This window comes from Coregonus clupeaformis, chromosome 15, assembly GCF_020615455.1.
Source record: "Coregonus clupeaformis isolate EN_2021a chromosome 15, ASM2061545v1, whole genome shotgun sequence".
Classification (NCBI taxonomy): Eukaryota; Metazoa; Chordata; class Actinopteri; order Salmoniformes; family Salmonidae; genus Coregonus; species Coregonus clupeaformis.
In genome coordinates this window covers 18,059,741-18,087,315 of record NC_059206.1, presented here as the reverse complement: position 1 = coordinate 18,087,315, position 27,575 = coordinate 18,059,741, and the positions used below count along the sequence as shown (strand labels likewise).

General features: G+C 45.9%; 1 protein-coding gene across 2 annotated transcripts; it reads left to right on the top strand.

Moving 5' to 3' along the window:
- The first annotated feature begins 13,408 nt into the window (after positions 1-13,408).
- On the top strand, positions 13,409-24,726 carry LOC121582233 (BRCA1-associated protein). 2 transcript variants are annotated; one of them, XM_041897907.2, is made up of 14 exons: positions 13,873-13,889; positions 14,025-14,091; positions 14,316-14,477; positions 14,728-14,977; positions 17,702-17,891; positions 18,010-18,123; positions 18,226-18,374; positions 18,869-18,944; positions 19,078-19,216; positions 19,536-19,645; positions 21,833-21,922; positions 22,073-22,176; positions 22,539-22,678; positions 22,822-24,726. In XM_041897907.2, the coding sequence occupies exons 3-14, from the start codon at positions 14,324-14,326 to the stop codon at positions 23,034-23,036; spliced, it is 1,731 nt and encodes a 576-aa protein (XP_041753841.1). In that variant the 5' UTR covers positions 13,873-13,889; positions 14,025-14,091; positions 14,316-14,323; the 3' UTR covers positions 23,037-24,726. The 2 variants fall into 2 exon arrangements, with proteins under 2 accessions (XP_041753840.1, XP_041753841.1); XM_041897906.2 differs by lacking the exon at positions 14,025-14,091 and having other exon boundaries at positions 13,409-13,889.
- The last annotated feature ends 2,849 nt before the right edge of the window (positions 24,727-27,575 follow it).

Here is a 27,575-nt window from a genome sequence, read left to right as displayed (position 1 = left end):
AAGACACCAAGAGACAAAAATACTATTTACACACTATTCATACATATTCATATTATTATATACAGTTAAATTATATCTTTAGAAAGAGGCACTGTAATACAATATGGTGTTTTTTTAAATCTGTTTTTTAAAAGTAAACTTTTTTTCCTGAGTAACCTCTGGTGGCAGAGCATTCCACGATGACATGGCTCTATACATAACTGAACGACGCATTAAATGTGTTTTTGGTTTGGGTACAGTGAAGAAACCCATAGTTGCGTGTCTGGTTGGGTATGTACTGTATGTCTGTTTGAAGTGTATGCAAATAGATTATACAAGTGGTTAGGCATTTTCGACACACACATTTTTCTTAAAAAGATTAGAAGAGAAGTATTACATTTCTCCTCAACCATGAAAGACTATCATGCATGTTGTTGATGTTAGTTCTATGTGTGCAGTTAAGGGCAAGGCGTGCTGCTTTATTTTGAGCCAGCTGCAACTTTGCTAGGTCTTTCTTTGCTGCACCTGACCATATTACCGGATCACTCTTGCCCTTGGTCTTTCAAACTCCTCTGATTTACCTGTTCTAGAGGTAGTTCTGCTCCAATCTGAAATATTTTCTATCATTTAAAATGTCTCCATGAAAATGTCATTGATCACAATATAAGTGATATGTCCCATGTAGCTCAGTTGGTAGAGCATGGCGTTTGCAACGCCAGGGTTGTGGGTTCGATTCCCACGGGGGGGCAGTATGAAAAATGTACGCACTCACTAACTGTAAATCGCTCTGGATAAGAGCGTCTGCTAAATGACATAAATGTAAATATACCGATCTGCGTTGCAGGATGACGTCTTAAAGCGGCAATCAGCGTTTGAAACAATAACAAAGCGCATTCCCCACCACTGTTTCGCTAAAAAGCTGAGGGATAGGGCTGAAGAAATCCAACCACTCAAATTCGCAGACAGAGCTATGGATGCAAGGATCGACCATCCATGATATCAAAATTATAGTTTTAACCATGTTTTGAGGCTATACAGTGTTTGTTTACATTTACTTTGTTTACAAACATTGGAGTAAAACAAGCGTACATTTTGGGTTCTAATGGGGGTACGACAGTTGAACTAAGTTAATGAGGCATTTATAAGTTATATTCTTCAAGAATCAATGGGTACATAGCAATAGTTTATATGTCAAACAAAATTATGTAGCAACAGCAGATTGCCACTTTAACCAAACTACAGCAGATCACTTGAAATGATTCCCACTCCAGTCCTTACCAGTAATGTACTATACTAGTTCTATATCGTGGAGCTCCGCCCCATAGGGGAGCTCTGCTCCTAGTGGTTTAAGGCAGCAACAGCCTGAAGCAAAATTATGCACACACCTGCAGCCAATGGGAGCACAGGTGTCCCTATAAGAGGGGACGCTTCCCCTCAATCAGCCTCCCATTATCTTCAGCGACTGGACGACTAGACTGAAGAAGCCAAGAAGAGAAGAAGACTCAGGAAGAAATCGGCGTCGATGAGCCAGCCATCGACGTCTTCTAAAATGAGCACGCCAGGAGATTTTCCACCCCCAAAAGCCCTTTTCAGGGCTCAGTGCCGATGCTCCTCCATGGCATCTGCGGACCCCCACGACCTTTGTTTCGTGTGTTTGGGGCCGCAGCATGCCAAGGAAGGAACCGGCAATCCCCCTAATTGCACCTCCTGCGCCCTCCTTCCTATGAAGGTGAGGAAGCAGCGTTGGGCGTTCTTTAGGGAGGATATCCCCCTAGAGGATGTACTGTCTCTTCTCGCCTCTGCTTCAGAGGCGTCGACGGACAGTGCTGACTCAGGGGTGGACAAGGAGAGAGACGCAAAGATGGATGTTCCAATGGAACAATCCGACCCTCTGGCGCCAACCTTCAAGACCCCCTTCCCTATGGGGAGGGCGAGATCTGAAGGCTCCTTGTGCGATGACGACACGGGCTCTGTTACGTCAGCAGCCCTGTCCTTCGCAGCGGCCTCTCTGCGTGCGGACTTTCCCGAACTCATTGAGAGAGCCGCCAATCGACTCGAGATAGCGCTGCCCCCTGCTCCCCCCCCTGTGGAGGTCGACATGATGGAGGGCGGCCCCTACTCTAGACCGAGGAAGGCAGCTGAGCCGATGGCTCCTGCTATGCCTTCCCTCGGAAAATATGTCGAGGGCTCGTGGGATACACCCCTGGCGGCGCGTTCGCCGGCCAAAGTGTACACCCCATTCACGAGAGTGGCTGGACGTGAGTGGGCTGCTAAGGGAATCCCTAGGCTCGAGAGCGCCATGGCGGCGTATCTAGTGCCGGGTTCGAGTCCCTGGGCGGCCTCCAAGAAAGCCACCTTGCCAGCACAAAAGGACAGACTCACAGCACAGCTGGCTGAGAAGTCCTTTACGCTGGGAGCCCAGGCTGTGTCAGCGGCTAACAACATTGCCCTCCTCGCGGCCTCCCTATCCCGTCTAACAACGGGTAGGTCTGAGTTGACCAGCGAGGAGATTGAAGAGGCGTCCAGGATTTCTGGCGCTATTCTTCATTTGACACAGGCGTCAGCGATATGCGCAGGCCGGTCCATGGCCACCTCGGTGGTCATGGGACGTCACCTCTGGCTGTCAATGACAGCCATGAAGGAGACGGACAGAGCCTCGCTGCTAAAGCGCTCCCGTCTCTAGCGAGGGCCTCTTTGGGGTCGCCCGTTAAGGAGGCGACGGAACGTTTTGGTAAGCTTGACGAAGAAAGAAAGCACCTGGCTAAACACCTGCCATTGGCAGGCAAGTTTAGCAGGGCCTCAACTAACCCGTCAACCTCTAACGCCCCCCAGTAGAACTACAGGGAGGCGACGGGCCAGGCGACAGGCGCCTACCACCGACAGCAGGCGAGCGGGCTCGGCCCCTCCAGCGACGACGGTGGTGGCGACGATTCCGCCCGGGCGAGAGAGGTCGTCACAAAACCGTCCTGGCAACACCAGAAGGTCAGCCAGAAACGACGCGTCAATGACGGGGACGAGGGGGTGAGGACGGATGACGGCTCGGCACTGGACGCGACAGAGCCCACTGTTCCCCCCCACCCTACTGTTCAGGGCATGGAGGGAAATGTTTATTGTTGTTATGTGAATAAAGAGCTGGCTCTCACTGACATTGTCACAAAAGAGCCTTTCTTCCATGACACATTGCAGAGTACTTCACGTCCTATGAATTTCTCTCACCATCCTGAGTGTAGCTCAACCCACCGAGGGTGCGTAGTTGAACACACTCAGGAGAGGAAAGAGAAAAAGGTAGCAAGGCGTAGCCTTAGCTCACCTAATAAAAATATTTTACTACAGACTCCTAGGAGCTCTGTAGTAAAGGTCTCACATAGCAGGCAGCTGTCTCAGTCTAAATATGACATGAAGACGCAGCCGCTAGCTGGGAATGACGCCTGGCTTCAGGCTAACGCCTCAGCCAGCGCAGTTCAGACCTGTGCGACGTTCACGGAGGGCCGGAATACTAGGGTTACAGGTGTAACCAATGTATGGGCGCCCCCGGTTAATTCAGAACGTAACAATGCCCACTACTCTGAGTGCAGCTCACCACACCTAGAGTGTGCTGTTGAGCAGCCTCATGAGACCAGTAAAAAATAGGTATTGTGGCGCCACCTTGTGGTACCAGTTAGAGACCACACTTTCCAGACTCTGTTGAGTACTGCAGTGGATGGATCTCATGACAAGCAGCAGTCTCAGTCAGACAGTGACATGATGACGCAATTGCTATCCGGGGAGGGCGCTCTGTCTCAGGTTAATACCTCAGTCAGTGCAGCTCAAAACCGTGCTGCGTTCACGGAGGGCCGGAATACTAGAGTTACAGACGTAACTGACGTATCAAGGCCTCCGATTCTCTCAGAACGAGCTGATGTTTCCTCTCCCTTTCGAGGGGGGCCCGCCTTGGGCTATTCCACCAACCCAGTGCTGGGGAATAGCGGCGGCGAGGGCCATAGAGGAATACAGGTCCTTCCTACTGGATGCACCACAGCTTCGTGCGCGCCCGCTTTCTCTGCATTGCGGGCAGTGGCAACGGCTGTACCCTCTCACGCTGGCTAGAACAGACGTTGCAGAAGGGTTATGCCCTCCAATTCCATCGAACCCCACCCCCGTTCAGGGGAGTGGTGGAGACGGTGATGAAAACGCCGGACAAAGTGGCCGCTCTGATGTCAGAGATTACGGAACTTTTGGCGAAGGAGGCGGTCACAGTAGTTCCCCGGGAGCAAAGGAACAAAGGGCTATATTCGCATTATTTCCTAGTGCCCAAAAAGACGGGGGGAGTGAGGCCGATTTTGGATTTACGCACTCTCAACGAGAGCATAACCAAACGACCCTTCCGAATGCTGACGACAAAACGTCTACTGGAATGTGTCCAGAAAGGAGACTTTCGTACAAGCATAGACCTAAAGGACGCGTACTTCCATGTGCCGATACAATCGCGTCACAGGAAGTTTCTGCGGTTCGCCTTTCAAGGGGTGGCGTACGAGTTCACGAGGATGCCATTCGGGTACGCCCTGGCACCTCGAACGTTTTCCAAATGTGTGGAGGCGGCATTGGAGCCGCTGCGTCGTCAAGGGATAAGGTTATTAGCCTACCTAGACGACCTGCTGGTTCTCGCCCGTCAGCAGAGCTGGCGTTCACTCACACAGCACAGACAGTGATTCATCTCACGCGTCTGGGGTTCGCTGTGAATTGGAAAAGAGCGCACCCTGGCCCAGTCATCAGATTGTCTACCTGGGGCTACAGCTAGACACCGTAATGATGAGGGCTCGATTTCGGACCCTCGAAGGGTAGCATTGTTGCTAGCCCTGAGGAAGTGTCGTCCGAATCACACAGTGACGGCGCTGTCGATCATGTCACTTTTGGGTCTCATGTCGTCAGCCCACTCTGTGGTCCCGCTGGGACTTCTGCACATGCGCAGAATACAGCGATGGTTCGCCCAACTAAGACTAGACCCAGTGCGTCAACGTCATCGGTTGGTGGTGGTTCCTCTCTCGCTAAGAGCAGACCTGGACTATTGGAGGAATCCGAGCGTTCTCACGCACGGAGTCCCGATGGGCAAGGTGTCATCCTACATTCCAGTATTTACAGATGCTTCTCTGACTGGATGGGGAGGGACATGTCAGACTCAAGCGATAGGAGGTGTATGGCCTCAATCAGGTCGTCACATAAACCTCTTGGAGTTGGAAACGGTTCGACTGGTTCTGACCCACTTCGCGCCTACCCTTCGGGGTCGCGATGTGCTGGTCTGGTCAGACAACCGGACCACAGTAGCTCACATAAATCGCCAGGGAGGGGTCAGGTCACCTGCCCTCCACCGGGCGGCAGAGGAATTGTGGCTGTGGGCTCACAAGCACCTTCGCTCGTTGAGAGCAGCACACATTCTGGGCTACTTGAACGTAGGAGCAGACCTCATGTCAAGAGGGGGTCCTTGAGACGACGAGTGGTGTCTGCATCCGGACATTGTTCTCCGAATTTGGGAACAGTTCGGGAGAGCCGAGGTGGATCTGTTCGCATCACGCGTGAACGCGCAATGTCCCCTATGGGTCTCTCTGAGGGAACAGGACGAGCCACCACTGGGAAGAGACGCATTCGCGCACTACCCGTGGCCGAAAGTTCTCCTGTATGCATTCCCTCCGCTGTCTTGCATTCTCCCACTGCTAGCCAGGGTGATGTCAGAGGGGCTGTCAGTGATACTGATAGCGCCCGATCGCCCGGGGGCTCCGTGGTTTGCGGAGATGAGTCAGATGTTGATTGCGCCACCTTGGCCAATTCCACATCGACGGGACGCGTTGACCCAGGCGGGAGGCTCGATAGGGCAGTGGCCCATAATCGGCCAACCACTGAAGGCTTGGTTCCTGAATGGGACAGGTTGAGGCGCCGTGGGTTATCTGATGCAGTGATCAGAACCATACAAGGTGCACGAGCCGGTTCCACTTCTAGGATGTATACCAGCAGATGGAACGTTTTTTCACGATGGTGTGACACACAAGGTGTGGACCCCATGAACTGTCAGGTTGAGAGTGTGCTCTCTTTTCTGCAGTTTATGTTTGATAAGCAGAAATCGCCCTCCACCATTAGAGTGTTTGCAGCGGCAATTTCAGCTGGTCATGAGGGGTTTGGCGGAACGAATGTGTTCAGCCACCCTTTAGTGAAACGTTTCTTATTGGGAACGCGGCGGCTTAGGCCAATGCCTAGAGCCACGCTGCCCCAGTGGGATTTGGCCTTGGTACTCGAAGCGCTATGTAAGTCGCCGTTCGAGCCATTGAATCAAATACCCCTCAAGATGCTGTCTATTAAGACGGCACTGTTGCTCTCCTTGACTACCGCTAAGCGTGTCAGTGATTTGTGTGCCCTGTCGACGAGACCCGACTGCCTTGCCATTAATGGCGATCTGAGCAGAGCGGTGTTACGTCCTAACCCGGCGTTTGTGCCGAAGGTTATTAGCAGTGCATATAGATCACAGACCGTGGAGTTGTGGGCTTTTTTCTCCCCCCTCCTCATGGGGAGAGGAGTGAGGAAAAGCTTCATTGTCTGTGCCCAGTGCGCGCTTTGGCGTGTTACGTTGAGCGCACAGCAGCGATTAGGTCATCGCCTCAGCTGTTTGTGTGTCACGGTGCGGCTGCATTAGGTAGACCACTTTCAAAACAGTGATTGTCTCATTGGCTTTGTGAAGGTATTGAGACAGCTTACGAGGCAGCGGGGCGACAACTGCCTCAGGGTATCAGAGCTCACTCCACTCGTGGAGTAGCAGCTTCTACTGCCCTCTTCAGAGGAACAGGGGTAGAGGATATTTGTAGAGCAGCGTCATGGTCGACACCGTCTCCATTTATCCGTTTCTATCTATTAGATATGTCTTCTAACTCTTTGGCTCGATCTGTACTCAGCGTGGCTGAAGGGAAATCTTGAGCAAGAAAGAGAGGGAAAAAGCAGGACTGTGGACATGGGTGTCCATCAGGTCCGCTTTGGTTAGGAAGACATATTCTGTTTCTATCTATTAGATATGCCTTCTAACTCTTTGGCTCGATCTGTACTCAGCGTGGCTGAAAGGAGATCTTGAGCAAGAAAGAGAGGAAAAAAGCAGGACTGTGGACATTGGTGTTCATCAGGTCCGCTTTGGTTAGGAAGACATATTCTGGACAGATATGTTTTCTAACTCTTTGGCTCGGTCTGTACTCAGCAAAGCTGAAAGGAGATTTTGAGCCAGGAAGAGAGGATAAAGCAGGACTATGGGCAGGTCCGCTTTGGTTAGGAAAACATGTTTTTTGATAGATAGGCTTTCTATCTCTCTGGCTCGATTGTACTCAGCATAGCTGAAGGGGAATCTTGAGCTAGAAGAGAGAAAAGCAGGACGATGGACACAGGTTTCTATCAGGTCCGCTTTGGATGGAAAGCATATCTTGTGGCATGTCTCTTGACTGACAGGGTCAGTATAGTAGAGACATGTATTGAATTGACAGAATGTGAGGTCATCTATCTGACTGTTCAGTTTAGTATGACTTATATTTTGTTCCTGCCTACTAATCTCTGGGATTCCATTGAGTGAGTGAGGTGGTCTACTGTGTACATAATGTAGAGTGACACTTGGTGTCATTCCATTAGTGGTCGGTAGTGTTTTCACAGGATATTGAGGCACATCTATCTGCTAGTACAGATTAGTGTAGCTTCTATTCTGGTGATCTGCCCACTAGTCATTGGCATTGCCATTGAACTAGGTGGGGCGGGTCTTTAACCGATGACGCGGTATATTGTGACGCCCGGAGGGGTTTTTTGAGTTGCAGTACTGCGGGAATTGGTTGCGGCCATTGCTAGGCTTGACCTTTTCATTTTTGAATGGGAAGTGTTAGGCTCGGCAGGGAGTACATTTTGGAGCGCTACGCTCCGCCTTAAACCACTAGGAGCAGAGCTCCCCTATGGGGCGGAGCTCCACGATATAGAACGATTAGTTACCGGAGTGTAACTCCAGTTCTATGAGTGGAGCGGAGCCCCATAGGACTTAAGGCCCTGCCGACCCTCTCTAGTCTCGCTGAAGATAATATCTTGGGAGGCTGATTGAGGGGAAGCGTCCCCTCTTATAGGGACACCTGTGCTCCCATTGGCTGCAGGTGTGTGCATAATTTTGCTTCAGGCTGTTGCTGCCTTAAACCACTAGGAGCAGAGCCCCCCTATGGGGCTCCGCTCCACTCATAGAACTGGAGTTACACTCCGGTAACTAATCGTTCCCAGTTGTTTTGAACGTGACAATAGTCCGCCACGGTGGACATGTCACAATACCCATAAAAACATGGAAATTGTTGCAATGGTTTTTCCACCATTCATTTTTCACATTTTGAATTGTATTTTATATTTTGAAAATATATATAAATTAATTGTGCTTTTGGTGTAGGCTTACCTTGGCGTGACGTTTTGATAGCTGTGTAATTCTCTCTAGGACAAAGTGAGTTTTATCAAAATATTCGCCTCAATTTACTCTCAAAAATTCGCTATGCCAATTATTGATAAAAGTTACCTTGTCTGAGATAGATTTGCGCAGTTATCAAAACGTCACGCCAGGGTAAGCCTACACGAAATACAGACCTTACATAAAGGATTCGGTTCAGTCTATCGTCCCGATGAATTCTTCCCAGCTAGCTAGTTTATGCATGTGGCTACACTATCTAGCTACTTCCCGCTCCTTACTGCTACAAGCAGGAGCGAACGATACTGCCTCATGTTGTTGTGTTGCCGGCTTGCAGTGCAAACTCTCCCCTAATTAGCTTTGCAGCACTCTCCATTGACTGTAGCCCTCTCTGAATCTCTGCAACTAAAGTGGGGGGAAAAGTACTTATTATGTCTGTCGACATTAGAGTCATAACTGCAGGACTAAATATCAGCATGTTACCCTATGTAAATATTAGCATATCAGCATGTATTTACTTTATGTAAAGCTAATTTCTCACTAATCACATTAGGCTACAGCCCTATGACACTGTAGGCCTATGTGATAGTCTCATTGTATAGTTATGTTTTCCTATCACTCTGTTTTATTCACTTCAAATACATTTGCTGGAGCAAGGAAATAAATGTTATTTATACACAGCAAGTCACCTGACAATAATGGGCTACGCTCCCTTTTTATTTACCTGTCATGTCTCTGATATGAGCTGAGACGCAAGGAAGGAATCCCTAGGACTTTGCTTATTTTCGTTAGAGCTGCATAACCAAGTCCAAGTTCGTGGGCTAGAAGAACCATCCTCACATTTATATCAAATGCCACATCTACTCTGGAGCACTCCTGCAGCCTGGACGAAGTGTAAACACTCCTAAATGCATCAAGATCACCTTCACAGTGTGCACATTCTATCATGACAGAATTACAGAATCCCTGGTTGGTGGGGTCTATGGTGATTCTCAGTCCAGTGTTTAGACACTTATGGCAAATCAAATTGTGTACAAGTTGGTTTATTTGAGACGTGTGGAATAAAAGCCACTGTTGGCTGGCTGCTGTCTGGTTGATCGCTGCAAGCTGTCATCTTCATCTCAACTAATTTGCGTCTCGACGCGCTGCTGCCGGCTACATCCTTTTCCTCCTCTACCTGTACTGCCACTGCCTCGATCGGCTGATCAGGATAATTTTTTCTTTCATTCACTGCTTTTCTCGCATTGGCGAACTGAGATCGCCTATTTTTATTCACATACTGTAGGTATATTCTTCGAGATTTTCTCATTTTGTCTCTCTTTACGTGGCATCTTCGCGGGAGATATTTTCAAACAAGGAAGTGCAGCGGGTCACGTGAGGCATTTTAACCAATCAGGTTGCCGGAAATGGCCTTTAAATTCTAAGGGAGGGGGTATAGCGACGATATAGTGCGATATGCAACTTTTCAGGGAAGTTAGGAACCAATATACACAAGCAGTTAGGAAAGCAAAGGCTAGCTTTTTCAAACAGAAATTTGCATCCTGTAGCACTAACTCCAAAAAGTTTTGGGACACTGTAAAGTCCATGGAGAATAAGAGCACCTCCTCCCAGCTGCCCACTGCACTGAGGCTAGGAAACACTATCACCACCGATAAATCTACAATAATCGAGAATTTCAACAATCATTTTGCTACGGCTGGCCATGCTTTCCACCTGGCTGCAACTTGCCCCCCGCTTCTCCTTCACACAAATTCAGACAGCTGATGTTCTGAAAGAGCTGCAAAATCTGGACCCCTACAAATCATCTGGGCTAGACAATCTGGACCCTTTCTGTCTAAAACTAGAAAGAACTAGCCTGTTCAACCTCTCTTTCGTAACGTCTGAGATCCCTAGAGATTGGAAAGCTGCCGCGGTCATCCCCCTCTTCAAAGGGGGTGACACTCTAGATCCAAACTGTTACAGACCTATATCCATCCTGCCCTGCCTTTCGAAAGTTTTTGGAAGCCAAGTTAACAAACAGATCACCAACCATTTCGAATCCCACCGTACCTTCTCCGCTATGCAATCCGGTTTCCGAGCTGGTCATGGGTGCACCTCAGCCATGCTCAAGGTCCTAAACGATATTATAACCGCGATCGATAATAGACAGTACTGTGCAGCCTTCTTCATCGACTTGGCCAAGGCTTTCGACTCTGTCAACCACCGCATTCTTATTGGCAGACTAAATAGCCTTGGTTTCTCAAATGACTGCCTCGCCTGGTTCACCAACTACTTCTCAGATAGAGTTCAATGTGTCAAATCGGAGGGCCTGTTGTCTGGACCTATGGGGTGCCACAGGGTTCAATTCTTGGGCCGACTCTTTTCTCTGTGTATACCAATGATGTTGCTCTTGCTGCTGGTGACTCTCAGATCCACCTCCACGCAGACGACACCATTTTGTATACATCTGGCCCTTCATTGGACACTGTGTTAACAAACCTCCAAACAAGCTTCAATGCCATACAACACTCCTTCAGTAGCCTCCAACTGCTCTTAAACACTAGTAAAACTAAATGCATGCTCTTCAATCGAACGCTGCTGGCACCTGCCCACCCGACTAGAATCACTACTCTCGACGGGTCTGACCTAGAGTATGTGGACAACTACAAATATCTAGGTGTCTGGTTAGACTGTAAACTCTCCTTCCAGACTCACATTAAGCATCTCCAATCCAAAGTTCAATCTAGAAACGGCTTCCTATTTCGCAACAAAGCCTCCTTCACTCATGCTGCCAAACATGCCCTTGTAAAACGGACTATCCTACCGATCCTTGACTTCGGCGATGTCATTTACAAAATAGCCTCCAACACTCTACTCAGCAAATTGGATGTAGTCTATCACAGTGCCATCCGTTTTGTCACCAAAGCCCCATATACTACCCACCACTGTGACCTGTACGCTCTTGTTGGCTGGTCCTCACTACATATTCGTCGCCAAACCCACTGGCTCCAGGCCATCTATAAATCACTGCTAGGCAAATCCCTGCCTTATCTTAGCTCATTGGTCACCATAGCAACACCCACCCGTAGTATGCGCTCCAGCAGGTATATCTCACTGGTCATCCCCAAAGCCAACACCTCCTTTGGCCACCATTCCTTCTAGTTCTCTGCTGCCAATGACTGGAACGAATTGCAAAAATCTCTGAAGCTGGAGACTCTTATCTCCCTCACTAACTTTAAGCATCAGTTGTCAGAGCACCTTACCGATCACTGCACCTGTACACAGCCCATCTGAAATGAGCCCACCCAACTACCTCATCCCCATATTGTTATTTATTTTGCGCATTTGCACCCCAGTATCTCTATTTGCACATCATCTCTTGCACATCTATCATTCCAGTTTTAATACTAATTGTAATTATTTTGCACTATGGCCTATTTATTGCCTTACCTCCATAACTTGCTACATTTGCACACACTGTATATATATTTTCTGTTGTATTTTTGACTTTATGTTTTGTTTTACCCCATATGTAACTCTGTGTTGTTGTTTTTATTGCACTGCGTTGCTTTATCTTGGCCAGGTCGCTGTTGTAAATGAGAACTTGTTCTCAACTGGCTTACCTGGTTAAATAAAGGTGAAATATAAAAATAAAATATAAAAAAGTGTGCAAAGCTGTCATCAAAGCAAAGGGTTGCTACTTAGAAGAATCTCAAATATAAAATATTTTTGATTTGTTAAACACTTTTTGGTTACTACATGATTCCATATGTGTTATTTAATTGTTTTGATGTCTTCACTATTATTCTACAATGTAGAAATAGTACAAATAAAGAAAAACCCTGGAATGAGTAGGTGTGTCCAAACTTTTGACTGGTACTGTATATATCAAGGTGACATCTAGATGGTTATCAATATGAGTTATTTCTTGTGGAGGCTGATATCCTACTTGGAAAAAAATAATGTGAGAGAAAAAAGGGCACGTTAGCTACGTCAATGATACCCATTTGCACCTTTGCACATCGTGCAGCCCAATCAGCCACGCCAAACTGTCTTGAGTGACAACAAATCTGCCCAATTAGCTGATTCGCTTTCCATATACCCACCGCTTTCGACACACCCACTTGAACATACTCCGGTCGGCTGCAGCTACACCTACTTGAAAGCCTATAAATGCGCACTGGGTTAGTTATAAACAATCTTTGGTGCTAGTGCGCATTTGATGTTGGTCCGTATAAACAGAGAGGAAGAGAGAGGCCCAACTCCGCGGAAAATCTGTCTCCCTCCAGCAGGTGGCGTTTTTTCGTCCACCAAGCAAGGCGTTTTTGTATAGAGGTCAATGAGGGTGTCGAATTTGGTCAACCAAATAATGTATGGCTTATTTGCGAATTGAGGTTTATTTGATCGAATAGAAGTTTCGTAATGCTTACGTTGTTACAAATGTACTGATATAAGTAGGACACGTGACATCCCTGCGACTTTGAGGAAAAAACACTTTATATCAGAGTTGTCTCGAGATGGCGATACATATTCATGCCATGAGGCTCTCTCTCCATTGAATAAAGGCGGTTGACGTCAACAACCCTCATCGAATATTCAAATAGGATAATGAGATGTATCAACCAATCCAAAGAAAGGATAGGCAGGAGCTAGGCAGCCCGCCGTGCCATTTGTGCACAACGATTCCCATCGTTAGGGCGGAGAGACATGTCTCTTGTCAGTATATCCAAAATATTTGGTGTAAACCGGAAACCCGGAAATAGACGTCCATGAATCGGGGTCGTCCCTAGTTACCACAGCCACAAAGTAATAAACCCCGTCCATTTTTACAATTGATCTCCTTAAAATCTGATTTTAAACCTAACCTTAACCACACTGATAACCTTATGCCTAACCATAAATTAATATTTGTTTTCATGAATTTTTACGATATAGCCAATTTGGACATTGTGGTTGTGGTAACTAGTTGATACCATGAATCGGCGTATGTGAACGTGTGTAGATTACCTTGAAAACAACGGTCGGACATCTTGGACGCAGTTCCAGTTATTCTTCTTTAGTTATTATTATTATTATTATTATTATTCCTAGGCAAACGTAGTTTCATCATGACGTCAATTTAGTAACCCGGAAGAGGTTTTCATGGGGTCAGATCCATTTTCGTAGCTAGCTGGTGAATTTTTGAAATACATATTTTTATATAATTCAGTGGTATGTGTGGGATCGTTAAAAAGTCGTTATATTAGTGTTTCGTTAAACGTCATCATTTATCCCTCTCTTTAGCCAGACATTTGCCTTGTTAACTTAGGTGCTGACGTAAGTAGCTGCTAGCTAGGTTAGCTGTAACTTGCTAGTAAGTTAGCTGTCAGCCAGTCTTTGTTTTTGTTCGGTTTTTCGTCGAGAAGAATCGTCATTCTTTCATAACACATGAGTGTATCACTGGTCGTTATCCGTCTGGAGCTCGCAGACCAGTCTCTCTCTCCACAGGATTTCCAATACACCGCCGGTAAATTTAATCTTTTCAGTTTGATGACCGACGTCACCAACTTGCTAGATACTAACATCAGCTAGTTAGCTAGCTACTGTTAATGAGCTAGTCCACAGTGACATGTGGTGTTTGTTTTTGCACTCTTCCTTACAGGAGCATGAGGACTAGCTAGCTAGCTAACTAGGCTAAAACATGTAATATTCTGAGCCTCAGCATCAGAGTAAGTTACTCTCCCCTCTAAGCAGCAGAAACCTGCTCAGGTTACGTTTTCTTGAACATATTTGGCTCAGAGTAACTAGAGTGACTCAGCAATTATGGCAAATTATCTACACACACACACACTGTTTTGGATGAAGATAATAGGTGTTGTATTGTTCCAGAAGTTGATGCTTTGTGTTTGCCTAGTCTCCCTCTTTCTACCTGTCCCCCTCTCTGCCCCTGTAGCTGAGGATATGTCCGAGGAGGATTTGCAGGAGAAAGCTCTGGGCTCAGCCAGGCTTTCTCTGAGTGGGAAGACCGAGCTGGAGAGAGCAGCAGTCCTACACCAGCATATCGGCAGCAGAGCCATGGGAGACATGGTCATCGAGACCTTCGCACCCAACCCTGGTAAAAATCAGGGTGTAGCTATATGGATTACATATTCAATGAATGCAATTCTGTACACTAACCAATGTATTATTGTTTGTTGGGGTTTAATTAATTCTGTAATAAATGCTGAGTGTGTTTATAAGGGGTTGGATGTGTTATGACATTCTGAGATTAAATAATGACTGACTAAAGAAAATGCACCTGTGAGTGTCTGTCAGACTTCATAGGAATAGAAATCTCTAGTTAAACCTCCATCTCTCCTCTGTAGATAAAGGAAAGGTTGAGCAGACTGGGGCAGAGAGAGAGGAGGGTGGAGGAGCCCGACCTCTAGAGAATCAACCAGACGGGAGGGACCCTACTGAGGGCACTACAAATGAGGGCACTACAGAGGGCAGTGCCGATGGCACAGAGATGGCTCCAGACTCGCCCTCGAAGCAGCTTCCAGACCAGATCTCCTTCTTCAGTGGAAACCCCTCAGTGGAGATAGTCCACGGCATCATGCACCTCTACAAGACCAAGTGAGTCTCTACTGCTATACGCAACACTCAGTCTAAACCCCTTGGCTTTATATTTCAATAACATTTCAGTCATTTAGTAGACTAGCTCAGTTGGTAGAGCATGGTGCTTGCAACGCCAGGGTAGTGGGTTCGATTCCCGGAACCACCCATACGTAAAATCTATGCACGCATGACTAAGTCGATAAAAGTGTCTGCTAAATGGCATATATAGTACCAGACCCGTCGCCAGACCTCGGTCTTATTGGGGACATATGAAATGCATGGGAGGGCAGGGCACAATTATTATTAGCCTACAGTACATATATTTAATAATACATTCCCTCAAGTGGGGGGGGCACAAGCATTTTTGGGGGCGGGCCCGGCCCCCTATGGCCCGCCCATAGCGACGGGTGTGTATAGTACCAATCAAAAGTTTGGACACACCTACTCATTCAAGGATTTTTCTTAATTTTTACTATTTTCTACATTGTAGAATAATAGTGAAGACATCAAAACTATGAAATAACACATGGAATCATGTAGTAACCAAAAATGTGTTAAACAAATCAAAATATTTTATATTTGAGGTTCTTCAAAATAGCCACCCTTTACCTTGATGACAGCTTTGCACACTCTTGGCATTCTCTCAACCAGCTTCATGAGGAATGCTTTTCCAACAGTCTTGAAGAAGTTCCCACATATGCTGAGCACTCGTTGGCTGCTTTTCCGTCACTGCACAGTCCAACTCATCCAACCCATCTTAATTGGGTTGAGGTCGGGGGATTGTGGAGGCCAGGCCATCTGATGCAGCACTCCATCACTCTCCTTGGTCAAATAGCCCTTACACAGCTTGGAGGTGTGTTGGGTCATTGTCCTGTTGAAAAACAAATGATAGTCCCACTAAGCCCAAACCAGGTGGGATGGCGTATTGCTGCAAAATGCTGTGGTAGCCATGCTGGTTAAGTGTGCCTTGAATTCTAAATAAATCAGACAGTGTCACCAGCAAAGCACCCCCACACCATAACACCTCCTCCTCCATGATTTACGGTGGGAACTACACATGCAGAGATCATCCATTCACCCACACCGTGTCTCACAAAGACACAGCGGTTGGAACCAAAAATCTCAAATTTGGACAGATTTCCACCGGTCTAATGTCTATTGCTCGTGATTCTTGGCCCAAGCAAGTCTCTTCCTCTTATTGGTGTCCATTAGTAGTGGTTTCTTTGCAGCAATTTCGAACATGAAGGCCTGATTCAGTCTCCTCTGAACAGTTGTTGAGATGTGTCTGTTACTTATTGCCTTACCTCCATAACTTACTACATTCGCACACACTGTATATATATTTTATGTTGTATTTTTGACTTTATGTTTTGTTTACCCCATATGTAACTCTGTGTTGTTGTTTTTATCACACTGCTTTGCTATATCTTGGCCAGGTCGCAGTTGTAAATGAGAACTTGTTCTCAACTGGCTTACCTGGTTAAATACAAAAATAAAACTTGAACTCTGTGAAGCATTTATTTGGGCTGCAATTTCTGAGGCTGGTAATGAACTTATCGTCTGCAGCAGAGGTAACTCTGGGTCTTCCGTTCCTGTGGCGTTCCTCATGAGAGCCTGTTTCATCATAGCGCTTGATGGGTTTTGTGACTGCACTTTCAGTTCTTAATGTTCCGGCTTCTTCACCTGTGGGATTGTTTGAGACCAGCCAGCCGGACAGCTGATTAAACTGTGGGTTTCCACAACCAAAGAATTTCTGCACAAACTGTCAGAAACCGTCTCATGGAAGCTGATCTGCGTGCTTGTCGTCCTCACCAGGGTCTTGAACTGACTGCAGTTTGGCGTGTCGTAACCGACTCAAATGGGCAAATGCTCCCCTTCGATGGCCATTGGCACGCTGGAGAAGTGTGCTCTTCAAGGATGAATCCCGGTTTCAACTGTACTGGGCAGATGGCAGACAGCGTGCGTGTATGGCGTTGTGTGGGTGAGCAGTTTGCTGAGTGCCCCATGGTGGCGGTGGGGTATGGGCAGGCATAAGCTACAAACAACAAACACATTGTATTTTATCGATGGCAATTGGAATGCACAGAGATACCTAGATGAGATCCTGAGGCCCATTGTCGTGCCATTCATCCACCGCCATCACCTCATGTTTCAGCATGATAATGCACGGTCCCATGTTGCAAGGATCTGTACACAATTCCTGGAAGCTGAAAATGTCCCAATTATTCCATGGCCTGCATACTCACCAGACATGTCACCCGTTGAGCATGTTTGGGATGCTCTGGACCGCCAATATCCAGCAACTTCACACAGCCATTGAAGAGGGGTGGGACAACATTCCACAGGCCACAATCAACAGCCTGATCAACTCTATGTGAAGGAGATGTGCCGCGCTGCATGAGGCAAATGGTGGTCACACCAGATACTGACTGGTTTTCTGATCCACGCCCCTACTTTAAAAAAAAAAAGTTATCTGTGACCAACAAATGCATATCTGTATTCCCAGTCATGTGAAATCCATAGATTAGAGCCTAATGAATTTACTTAAATTGACTGATTTTCTTATATTAACTGTCAGTAAAATCTTTGAATTTGTTGAATGTTGCGTTTATATTTTTGTTCAGTGTACATACATACAGTCTATCCTTAGTAACTACAGTACACCAAAGATATTATAGTTTATTGACAAGATATCTCACTGGCATTGAGACAATTTGGTTTCCCCTGTCTGTCCCGTCGCAGCAAGATGACATCACTGACTGAGGACGTGCGTCGGAGTGCCATGCTGTGTATCCTGACCGTCCCCTCCACCATGACCAGCCACGACCTCATGAAGTTTGTGGCACCTTTTTATGATGTCATGGAGCACATGAAGATCATACGAGACTCCACCCCTAACCAGTATATGGTGCTGATTAAGTTCAGTAGCCAGGTGAGATGAGTAAGGTCATAGAACACTGCTTTTGTTGTATTTTAAGGTCTGCTTATAAACTGTGTAATTATTTTCTCGGTCTCTCTCTCACTTTCTCTCTACCCCCCCTCCCCTTCAGGCTGATGCAGATAGTTTCTACACAGCGTGTAATGGCCGTACGTTCAACTCCATAGAGGATGCAGTCTGCCAGCTGGTCTATGTGGAGAGAGCCGAGGTCATGAAGTCTGAGCAGGTGCAGTATGTACACTAGTACCTCTGAAGACTGTCTTAGCAGTGCACCTGCAGGACATAGATTATAATAATCTTTCTCTCGCTCCCTCCCTCCCACCCCAAGGGCGCCAGTCTTCCAGTGATGGAGCTGACAGAGCTTCCTAAGTGTACCGTGTGTCTGGAGAGGATGGACGAGTCAGTGAATGGGGTTCTCACTACACTCTGTAACCACAGCTTCCACAGCCTGTGTCTGCAACGCTGGGAGGACGCCTCGTGAGTATATACTAGCACATTCAACTCACAACTAGGGCCGGGACGATACCACTATTGCAATGTTTTTTCCATGGCAAAAATGAAAACACGAAGCAGACCTCACTCTTTGGTCCTTTAAAAACCTGCTGTATGTAAAAAATGGTGTGCTATAGCTTGGAAAATAAATAAATGTGACTCAAACATAATGATGTTTGTTTCCAACATTAGGGCTGTTTTCGTGTTTTGTTTCCATGCCAGGAGGATACTAACGAGTATGGCGATACTGGTATCGTCCCGGCCCTACTCTTTACATGGCCCTGTCTTTCTTTCTCCATCCTTCCTCTCTCTGGCCAGTGAATGACTGTCATGTGCTGCTGTTTTATCCCAGTGTTTTGGATGTGTTCTTTTGTGACACATTTGAACAATATGCCATTGGGTTTTAGCATGGGGACAAAAAAAGTGGTAGCTGGTAGTTTTGATGTGTGTGTGTAAAGGTGTTGATTGTTCTATTCCAGGTGTCCTGTGTGTCGGTACTGCCAGACCCCAGAGCCTGTAGAGGAGAACAAGTGCTTTGAATGTGGAGTACAGGAGGTAAACACATTATTTACACACTAAAACTACATACATTTGCATATCTCTACAGGTACTCCTGTCATTTACAGTTGCTATTGGTATAAAAATGAGCACAGCTGATGTTTTCCTTCCTATGCCCCTCCCCCTCCAGAACCTGTGGATCTGTCTGATCTGTGGTCATATCGGCTGTGGTCGCTACGTCAGTCGTCATGCCTACAAACACTTTGAAGAGACGCAACACACTTATGCCATGCAGCTCACTAACCACCGTGTCTGGGACTATGCTGGAGGTACAGCAGACTGTAGAGTTCAGGCTTCTGTCTGTATATTTACATTTACATTTACATTTTAGTCATTTAGCAGACGCTCTTATCCAGAGCGACTTACAGGAGCAATTAGGGTTAAGTGCCTTGCTCAAGGGCACATTTACGTCATTTAGCAGACGCTCTTATCCAGAGCGACTCACCAATTGGTGCGTTCACCCTATAGCCAGTGGGATAACCACTTTACAATTTTGGGGGGGGGGGGTAGAAAGAGTGTATATAAAACGCTGTGTGTAGCACTGCGAAGGTGCTTAACTGATTGTGTGTGCGTGCGTCTGTATTGTAGATAACTATGTTCACAGGCTGGTGGCCAGTAAGACTGATGGGAAGATGGTTCAGTATGGGTGTGAAGGAGAAACCTGCCATGAGGAAAAGATAGACGCACTGCAATTAGAGGTGTGTTTTTGGTTTTACTATCCTCGTGGGGACTAGAAGTCCTCACAAGGATGACAATTCAGACAAGTGGGGACATTTCGCCGGTCCCCACAAGGAACAAGGCTATTTTAAGCTTAGGGCTAGAATTAGGGGTTAGGTCAAGGGTTCCCAAACTTTTTTGGTCCACGACCCCATTTTGATATCAAAAAATTCTCACGACCCCAACCATGTGAAAAAAATTAGGTAATTAACAGCCAATGTTTACTTTATTTGGGGCTATGGCAGTCAATTGAAAAACATTACAACAGTATTTCTGATTTGTCTTCTCAACTCACCATCCCATACTAATGAGATGGGTGTGCTTGATGTATGTTGCGTCAGAGCTTTTGAAAGTCAGGGGGTGTGGTCGAAAGTGCGCACCTAATCTCTGCTCACATCCAACCTGGATCGATATTTGGTTTTAATGCAGACGAGCACTGAATCCAGCTTCACACAGATATGAGCTGGCGAAGGGTACCATGAGTTTTAATGCTCAGAGGTAGGGCTGTGGCAGTCATAGCCACGCATAGCCAACAAGCCATTAATGCAGACCTTTGGAACGTCTAAATTTAAAAAAGTCTAATAAATCCATTTAATATAGCCTACACCATCACAATAAATCCATTGTTTATTTTAGACAGGTCTAAAGAAACATGATATGAAGAAAGTATAGTCTATTTCAGAAGAACAGAATAACATACTCTGAGTTGTCCTCTGAGGGGCCCCGTGTAGCTCAGTTGGTAGAGCATGGCACTTGCAACGCCAGGGTTGTGGGTTCGTTTCCCACGGGGGGCCAGTTTGAAAAGGAAAAATGTATGCACTCACTAACTGTAAGTCGCTCTGGATAAGAGTGTCGGCTAAATTACTAGAATGTAAAAAAAGTAAATGTTAGGCCCTGATCTGGCTATGCCATATGGCTGTGGGCTACACTAGTTCATTTAGCAGACAAGATTTGCTTAGAATTCCGTGGCATTATTTTATATTATTTTATAGTATAAAGAATACAATTGAACATAGCTGAATAAAATAGAAAGGATGTTTTCTCCAAACGATTTCCAAGGAAGTGTACACATGCGGCTATTCTGTGTTGAGCGGTTAACAAATAAACAGGTCCTCCTATATGCTTCATTTAGAGTTATTTATGCAACTTTAGTTGTGATTCAAACGTTGGGCTATATGTTTTGAGGCTGCATGATGCGACTCTAATGATGATTTTTTAAAAGTTGCATGAAAGGCATGAGCTCTGCTTTGTTTCTTGTGCAGGCTGCACACACTTCATCAGTCTCTCATTCACAATTTGACAAGCTCTTGATAATATTCTCACCAAGCCTCAAATTTCCTGGCGGTAAATGTGTGGCCGTAATGCCCCCTAAAAAATCCATGCCTTTTGCGGCCAAAGTGGCCATTTTGCCCTTGGGCTGAATATAATAAATATAATTCTCGGCTGCCGTGCTCCGAAGCACCTCTCACTCACATGGCTCTCTCAACTATCTCAATTCTTATTAGCCAATGCCCGTCACGTGATCGGGTCCTTCTCACAGGCATCTCAGCTAAGAAGTAGGCTACAAGTGAAGACAGACACATCGGGGACGCAACTGCGCGAATTCCGAGGCGCATATTGAAGATGTTAGAAGAACTGTCCACATTTAGCCTACTTTTCGTTAGCTAACAAGATGAGTAGGCCTAACGAACAGCAATACCACTAGCCTATGTCAATCTACTATCCCCCATAGTACAAAAGTTGACCTATTCTATTGGTCAACTTGTCATTCTGTGCAATAAATAAATATTCCAAACATACTCTGGGACAGTTGTGGGATGAGAGAGATCCCAAATTAATACAACCACTCGCATCAAAAAAACGTTTTAGAGTGATTAAGCTGATGCAACAGATCAGAACGTTTAGCTTACAATGTTGTTGGTTAGGTTAAGGGTTAGGGAAAATACGATTTTGAATGGGAATACTTTTTTTGTTTCCACAAGGATAGTAAAACAAGTTTGTGTGTGTGTGTGACACCCTATTTTACATTTGAATGTAATTATATCACCTTACAGTTTGAGGTGTTATATAATATGGCAAAAAAGTGTGACACCTATTGTTAGTTAACATGGCACACAGGTGTTACAGAAGATTTGTCTCCCCCAGAATGATCTTTCCTCTTCCTGCAGTACTCTTACCTGCTAACGAGTCAACTGGAGTCCCAGCGCATTTACTGGGAGAATAAGATAGTTCACCTGGAGAAGGATACAGCGGAGGAGGTAGGAATCGATGCTGCATGTCTATCTGTCCATTCACCTAAGTGTGTACATGTGTTTGGAGTGTGTGTGTGTGTACGCATCTGTCCAGCTGAATGTCTGATTAATGTATGCTTGGTGTGTGCGTACGCTCATGCTCTGTGTGTGTTTTAGATCAACAACATGAAGGCCAAATTTAAGGAGACCATAGATCGCTGTGATAACCTGGAGCGTCGGCTGGGAGAGCTGGCCAAAGACAAACAGAGCATGGACAAGAAGTAGGTGGAGCCTCTCACACTGCAGCTGTCAATCATCCTGACACATTAGAATGTTAGAATCTGTAGAATCTGCTTGTGGTACATAGTCATGCTGTACGTCATCATTCTACATATACATATTAGTCATTTAGCAGACGCTCTTATCCAGAGCGGCTTACAGTTAGTGAGTGCATACATTTTTCATAGTGGCCCCCCGTGGGAATCAAACCCACAACCCTGGCGTTACAAGCGCCATACTCTAACAACTATTTGTTATTGAGAATCTGTGTGTCTCGGTAGCACCATCTTTCTGTGGGTGGTAGGTACATATTCATGCTGTATGTCCCCATTCTCTCTGTCTGTGTGTGTGTGTGTCCCCCCAGGTGTGGTCAGCTGTCGACCCGTGTGACGAAGCTTGGTCAGGAGTTGAAGGAGGAACAGGAAATGAACCGCTGTCTGCGAGCCAATCAGGTTCAACTACAGGCCCAGCTGGCCGAGGAGGAGCGCAAGGCAAGAGAGACGGGTGAGTCAGAGGGGGAGGGAGAGACTAGAACCTAATTCTAGGTGAGTCAGAGGGAGACTAGAGCCCTACTTTGTGGATATAATCTCTATCTGGGAGTGTAATGGATGACAATATTATTTAAACATCCTATCTCCCTCCTCCAGGCGAGCGTAAGGACGGGGTGATAGCAGAGCTCCAGGAGCAGCTGAGAGATGTGATGTTTTACCTGGAGACCCAGCAGCAGATAGAAGGTCTTCCTCCAGAGACCAGGACTGAGATACAGGAAGGACACATCAACATCGGCGCAGCAGCCACTCCCGCCCCAGGACCCTCCGCCATAGGCAGAGGCCGCAGGGGGCGGTCCAAAAGGGGGAAGTAGAGGACACAACCAGGAAGTTGAGAGAGGAAGGGAAGTCGGATGCCGGAAGTGACCCACCAAAATGACATTATTAAAGTGTGTGTGAGTGCGTGAGTGTTTGCGCTTTTGTGTGAGTGCGTGCGTGTTTGCGCATTTGTGTGTGTTTGTGCTTTGCAAAAGGACTCTGGCTCCTTAGACACTACTCAGAGATGAAGGGGTCAGAAGTTAGGTGTATATCTCTGCTTTAAGGCGCCCACTTTGCTGAATGAAAAAAGAATGATTGATTTGAAAGAGGTTTGCTCTTCTCCCTCCTTCCACACATTTTTTTGGGTTGACCTGCTAGTTTACTTCCTCAAAGGAGGAGGAGAGATTCATGGGAATAAGGAAGTGAGGAAACCGGACAGTAGTTGTCAAAAGAAAGAAAGAAAATACCTCGCATGTTTAAATATGCAGGCTTTTCCAAATTAAAATCAGTACATTTTTGTAAGTACAGGTGTTACTACAGTATAAATGAGTTGTTTAGAAAGTGTGCTGGATCAGTGTGAGGTTCACTACCAGCTGGTTCTCAGTACTTTTGTCATCTGTTTTATCAAACATCTGATTCTGATCTGTTTTCACGGATCTCATGAAACGTCATTACTCAGTCCTATCGTGAGAATGGGTTTTCTGCACTTTTTTCATTTTTATAATTTTAACGCGTCAGAAAACTGAAGATCAGAGATTTAAGTCAAGTGCTGAAATGTTTAATTTCTCAATTTATGAATGACATGTGTCAGACCTGTAGACTTAATAGACTGGCACAGGATTACGTGGCTGATGCTTTGGCATTCCTACACAGCTGAGATGTGCACCTGCACAATCTAGAATATATAATACCAGGGATTGACATCAAGGGTTGCCCTATTTCCTTGGGCAAGTGAATTTAGCAGTCGCGCAAGTTGAGCCTGCACTGAGGTTTCACTATTGGGCAGGTGATTTTTTTGTAAAGAAATGTTTTGTGTTAAAATAACCAAACAGCAAATAATTCCAGTAGTCTAAAACGGATCTTTCTGGTTCCTCCTGATTGTTTAAGGAAAAGACAGACAATTTATCGCATTTATAGTCGGGCAAATTTAGCCAGCCGCTAATATTTTGAAAATACAAAGAATTCCAGTACTGATCTTTCTGATTCCTCCCCTATGTGTAGGTGAAAGGCAGGCAATATATGGCACTACTGCGTGTAAATAGCAAATCATTTTTGGGGGGCAAGTAATCAGAATCTTCGGACAAGTGCCTAGCACATTTTAATGTCAATCCCTGTAATACAGTACAATACTCTACAAATACAGTTTTACTCCTGTTTCCATGCACCACCCTGTATGTATGTGACGACCATATTCTTCACTAACAACACACCTCGGGCAAGCATGAAAGAGCACCCTATTGCCTCTATACTGACCATTATGAGCTGTTTCCGTTCCTTGTTTGCGTTCCTGTGTGTTTGTGTTGCATTGCTAAAAGGCTACCAGTATTTTCTGTTCAGGCACAGCTTTCCCCTATAGTTTAACATCAATATTGTTAAAGCATGGTATCCAGGTCAACATAGACATTCAAACAGTACACAGCTGCATACTACCTTTTATTTTAGCGAACTTTCAGCAGTTTAAGTTTGCACTGTGTGTTTTGTATTCATGTTGTTAAAGCTCTCAGTAAATTATTATGTTACCATTTGTACTGGGTGATGGTGTTTGTTGTTCAGTAATGTGCGGTTCTATCTCAGTTGATTATTGAATGCTGTTGCTTTAAGTAGGTTGTTAGGGGACAAAATTAAACTTTGGTTCTGGTGTTATACTTTGTATTCCATGTTATAGAAAAGCTTCGCAGGAACACGATATATGATATACTTTATTGTCCCCGAGGGAAAATTTGATTTGGACAATAGAGTGCTGCTGCTTCCACAGACACTGAGTGTACAAAACATTAGGAACACCTTCCTAATATTGAGTTGCACCCCTTTTTGCCCTCAGAACAGCCTCAATTCGTCGTGGGCACGGACTCTACAAGGTGTCGAAAGCATTCCACAGGGATGCTGGCCCGTGTTGACTCCAATGCTTCCCACAGCTGTGCCAAGTTGGCTGGATGTCCTTTGGATGGTGGAACATTCTTGACACGCACAGGAAACTGTTGAGTGTGAAAAACCAAGCAGCGTTGCAGTTCTTGAAACACACAAACCGGTGGGCCTGGCACCTACTACCATACCCTGTTCAAAGGCACTTAAATCAATTGTCTTGCCCATTCACCCTTAATGGCACACATACACAATCCATGTCTCTAGGCTTGAAAATCCTTCTTTAACCTGTCTCCTCCTGTTTATCTATACTGATTGAAGTGATTTTACATGTGACATCAATAAGGGATCATATCTTTCACCTCGGCAGTCTGTCATGGAAAGAGCAGGTGTTCCTAATGTTTTGCACACTCAGTGTAGATACATACACTATATATACAAAAGTATGTGGACACCCCTTCAAATGAGTGGATTCGGCTATTTCAGCCACACCCGTTGCTGACAGGTGTATAAAATCGAGCACACAGCCATGCAATCTCCATACACAATCATTGGCAGTAGAATGGCCTTACTGAAGAGTGTGACTTTTAACGTGGCACCGTCATAGGATGCCACCTTTCCAACAAGTTAGTTCGTCAAATTTCTGCCCTGCTAGAGCTGCCCTGGTCAACTGTAAGTGCTGTTATTGTGAAGTGGAAACGTCTAGGACCAACAACGGCTCAGCCGCGAAGTGGTAGGCCACACAAGCTCACAGAACGGGATCGCTGAAGCACGTAAAGATCGTCTGTCCCCCGGTTGCAACACTCACTACAGAGTTCCAAACTGTCTCTGGAAGCAATGTCAGCACAATAACTGTTCGCCGGGAGCTTCATGAAATGGGTTTCCATGGCCGAGAAGCCGCACACAAGCCTAAGATCACCATGTGCAATTCCAAGCGTCGGCCAGAGTGGTGTAAAGCTCGCAGCCATTGGACTCTGGAGCAGTGGAAACGCGTTCTCTGGAGTGATGTATCACGCTTCACCATCTGGCAGTCCGACGGACGAATCTGTGTTTGGCGGTGCCAGGAGAACGCTACCTGCCCCAATACATAGTGCCAACTGTAAAGTTTGGTGTAGTAGTAATAATGGTCTGAGGCTGTTTTTCATGTTTCGGGCTAGGCCCCTTACTTCCAGTGAAGGGAAATCTTAACGCTACAGCATACAATGACATTGTAGATGATTCTGTGCTTCCAACTTTGTGGCAACAGTTTGGGGAAGGCCCTTTCCTGTTTCAGCATGACAATGCCCCCGTGCACAAAGCGAGGTCCATACAGAAATGGTTTGTCGAGATCGGTGTGGAAGAACTTGACTGGCCTGCACAGAGCCCTGACCTCAACCCCATCAAACACCTTTGGGATGAATTGGAACGAAGACTGCGAGCCAGGCCTAATCGCCCAACATCAGTGCCCGACCTCACTAATACTCTTGTGAATGAATGGAAGTAAGTCCCTGCAGCAATGTTCCAACATCTAGTGGAAAATCTTCACAGAAGAGTGGAGGCTGTTATAGCAGCAAAATATATGAATGCCCATGATTTTGGAATGAGATGTTCAACAAGCAGGTGTCCACATACTTTTGTCAATGTAGTGTAAATACATAGGATCTATTGAGAATAAGACCCCATCATACACCCCCCTCCCCACCAACACAAAATGTTCCTAAATTCGTCAGAATACAAAACACTATTTTATGAGGATATGACTTACCATTGCTGAGATATCTTAGTTTCAAGTTATCGCAAAAGGTCAGAAAGGTCACAAACAGGTCAATGTTAATCCCTAGTCAATAATGGCACCAAATCACCTGTCTGGATTTTTTTATTCAACACGTTTTGTCCAATATTTTATATATTAAAGTTTAAGAATGTATCATGCACGGTGTGCATGCACGGATGTGTGAGTGTCACACGAGTTTGTACGAGTTGCTATCATGCTGATCTGAAGTAAAGAGGTTCAGTTGAATTGCACAACAAGCCTCCCATTTGTAACATTTGGCAATGAGGATGGCCGAGTTGAGCTCACCTTCACCATCACCGTTTCTCCCCATACCCGGAGATCAACCTGCATAGCCGCGGGAAGTAGGGGTGCTGCAGAAGCCCCCCCCCCCTAAAATGTGTTTTGTCATATATATTTATTTTTTTATGAAAGAATAAGTTTCACAAAAGTAGTGCACTGGAACTTTAATAGTCCTGTATTAGTGGACCGATAGAGCAGTGCAGGCAAAAGTTCGCAGCACCCCCATCCCCAAACTACTTCACGCGGCCATGTCAACCTGTACCATGGAATCACTGGCTGGCTTCAACCCTTCCATTTGTATATGGTAGCTGGCTGGTTTCAATCCTTCCAGTTGTATATGGTAGCTATCAATCTGTTCCAGTTGTATATGGTAGCTATCAATCTGAATGGAGCTAAAGATGCACGCAAACGGGCGATCCTACCCCAGTCTCTGCGAGGGACAACGAGTCTTCTCCACTCT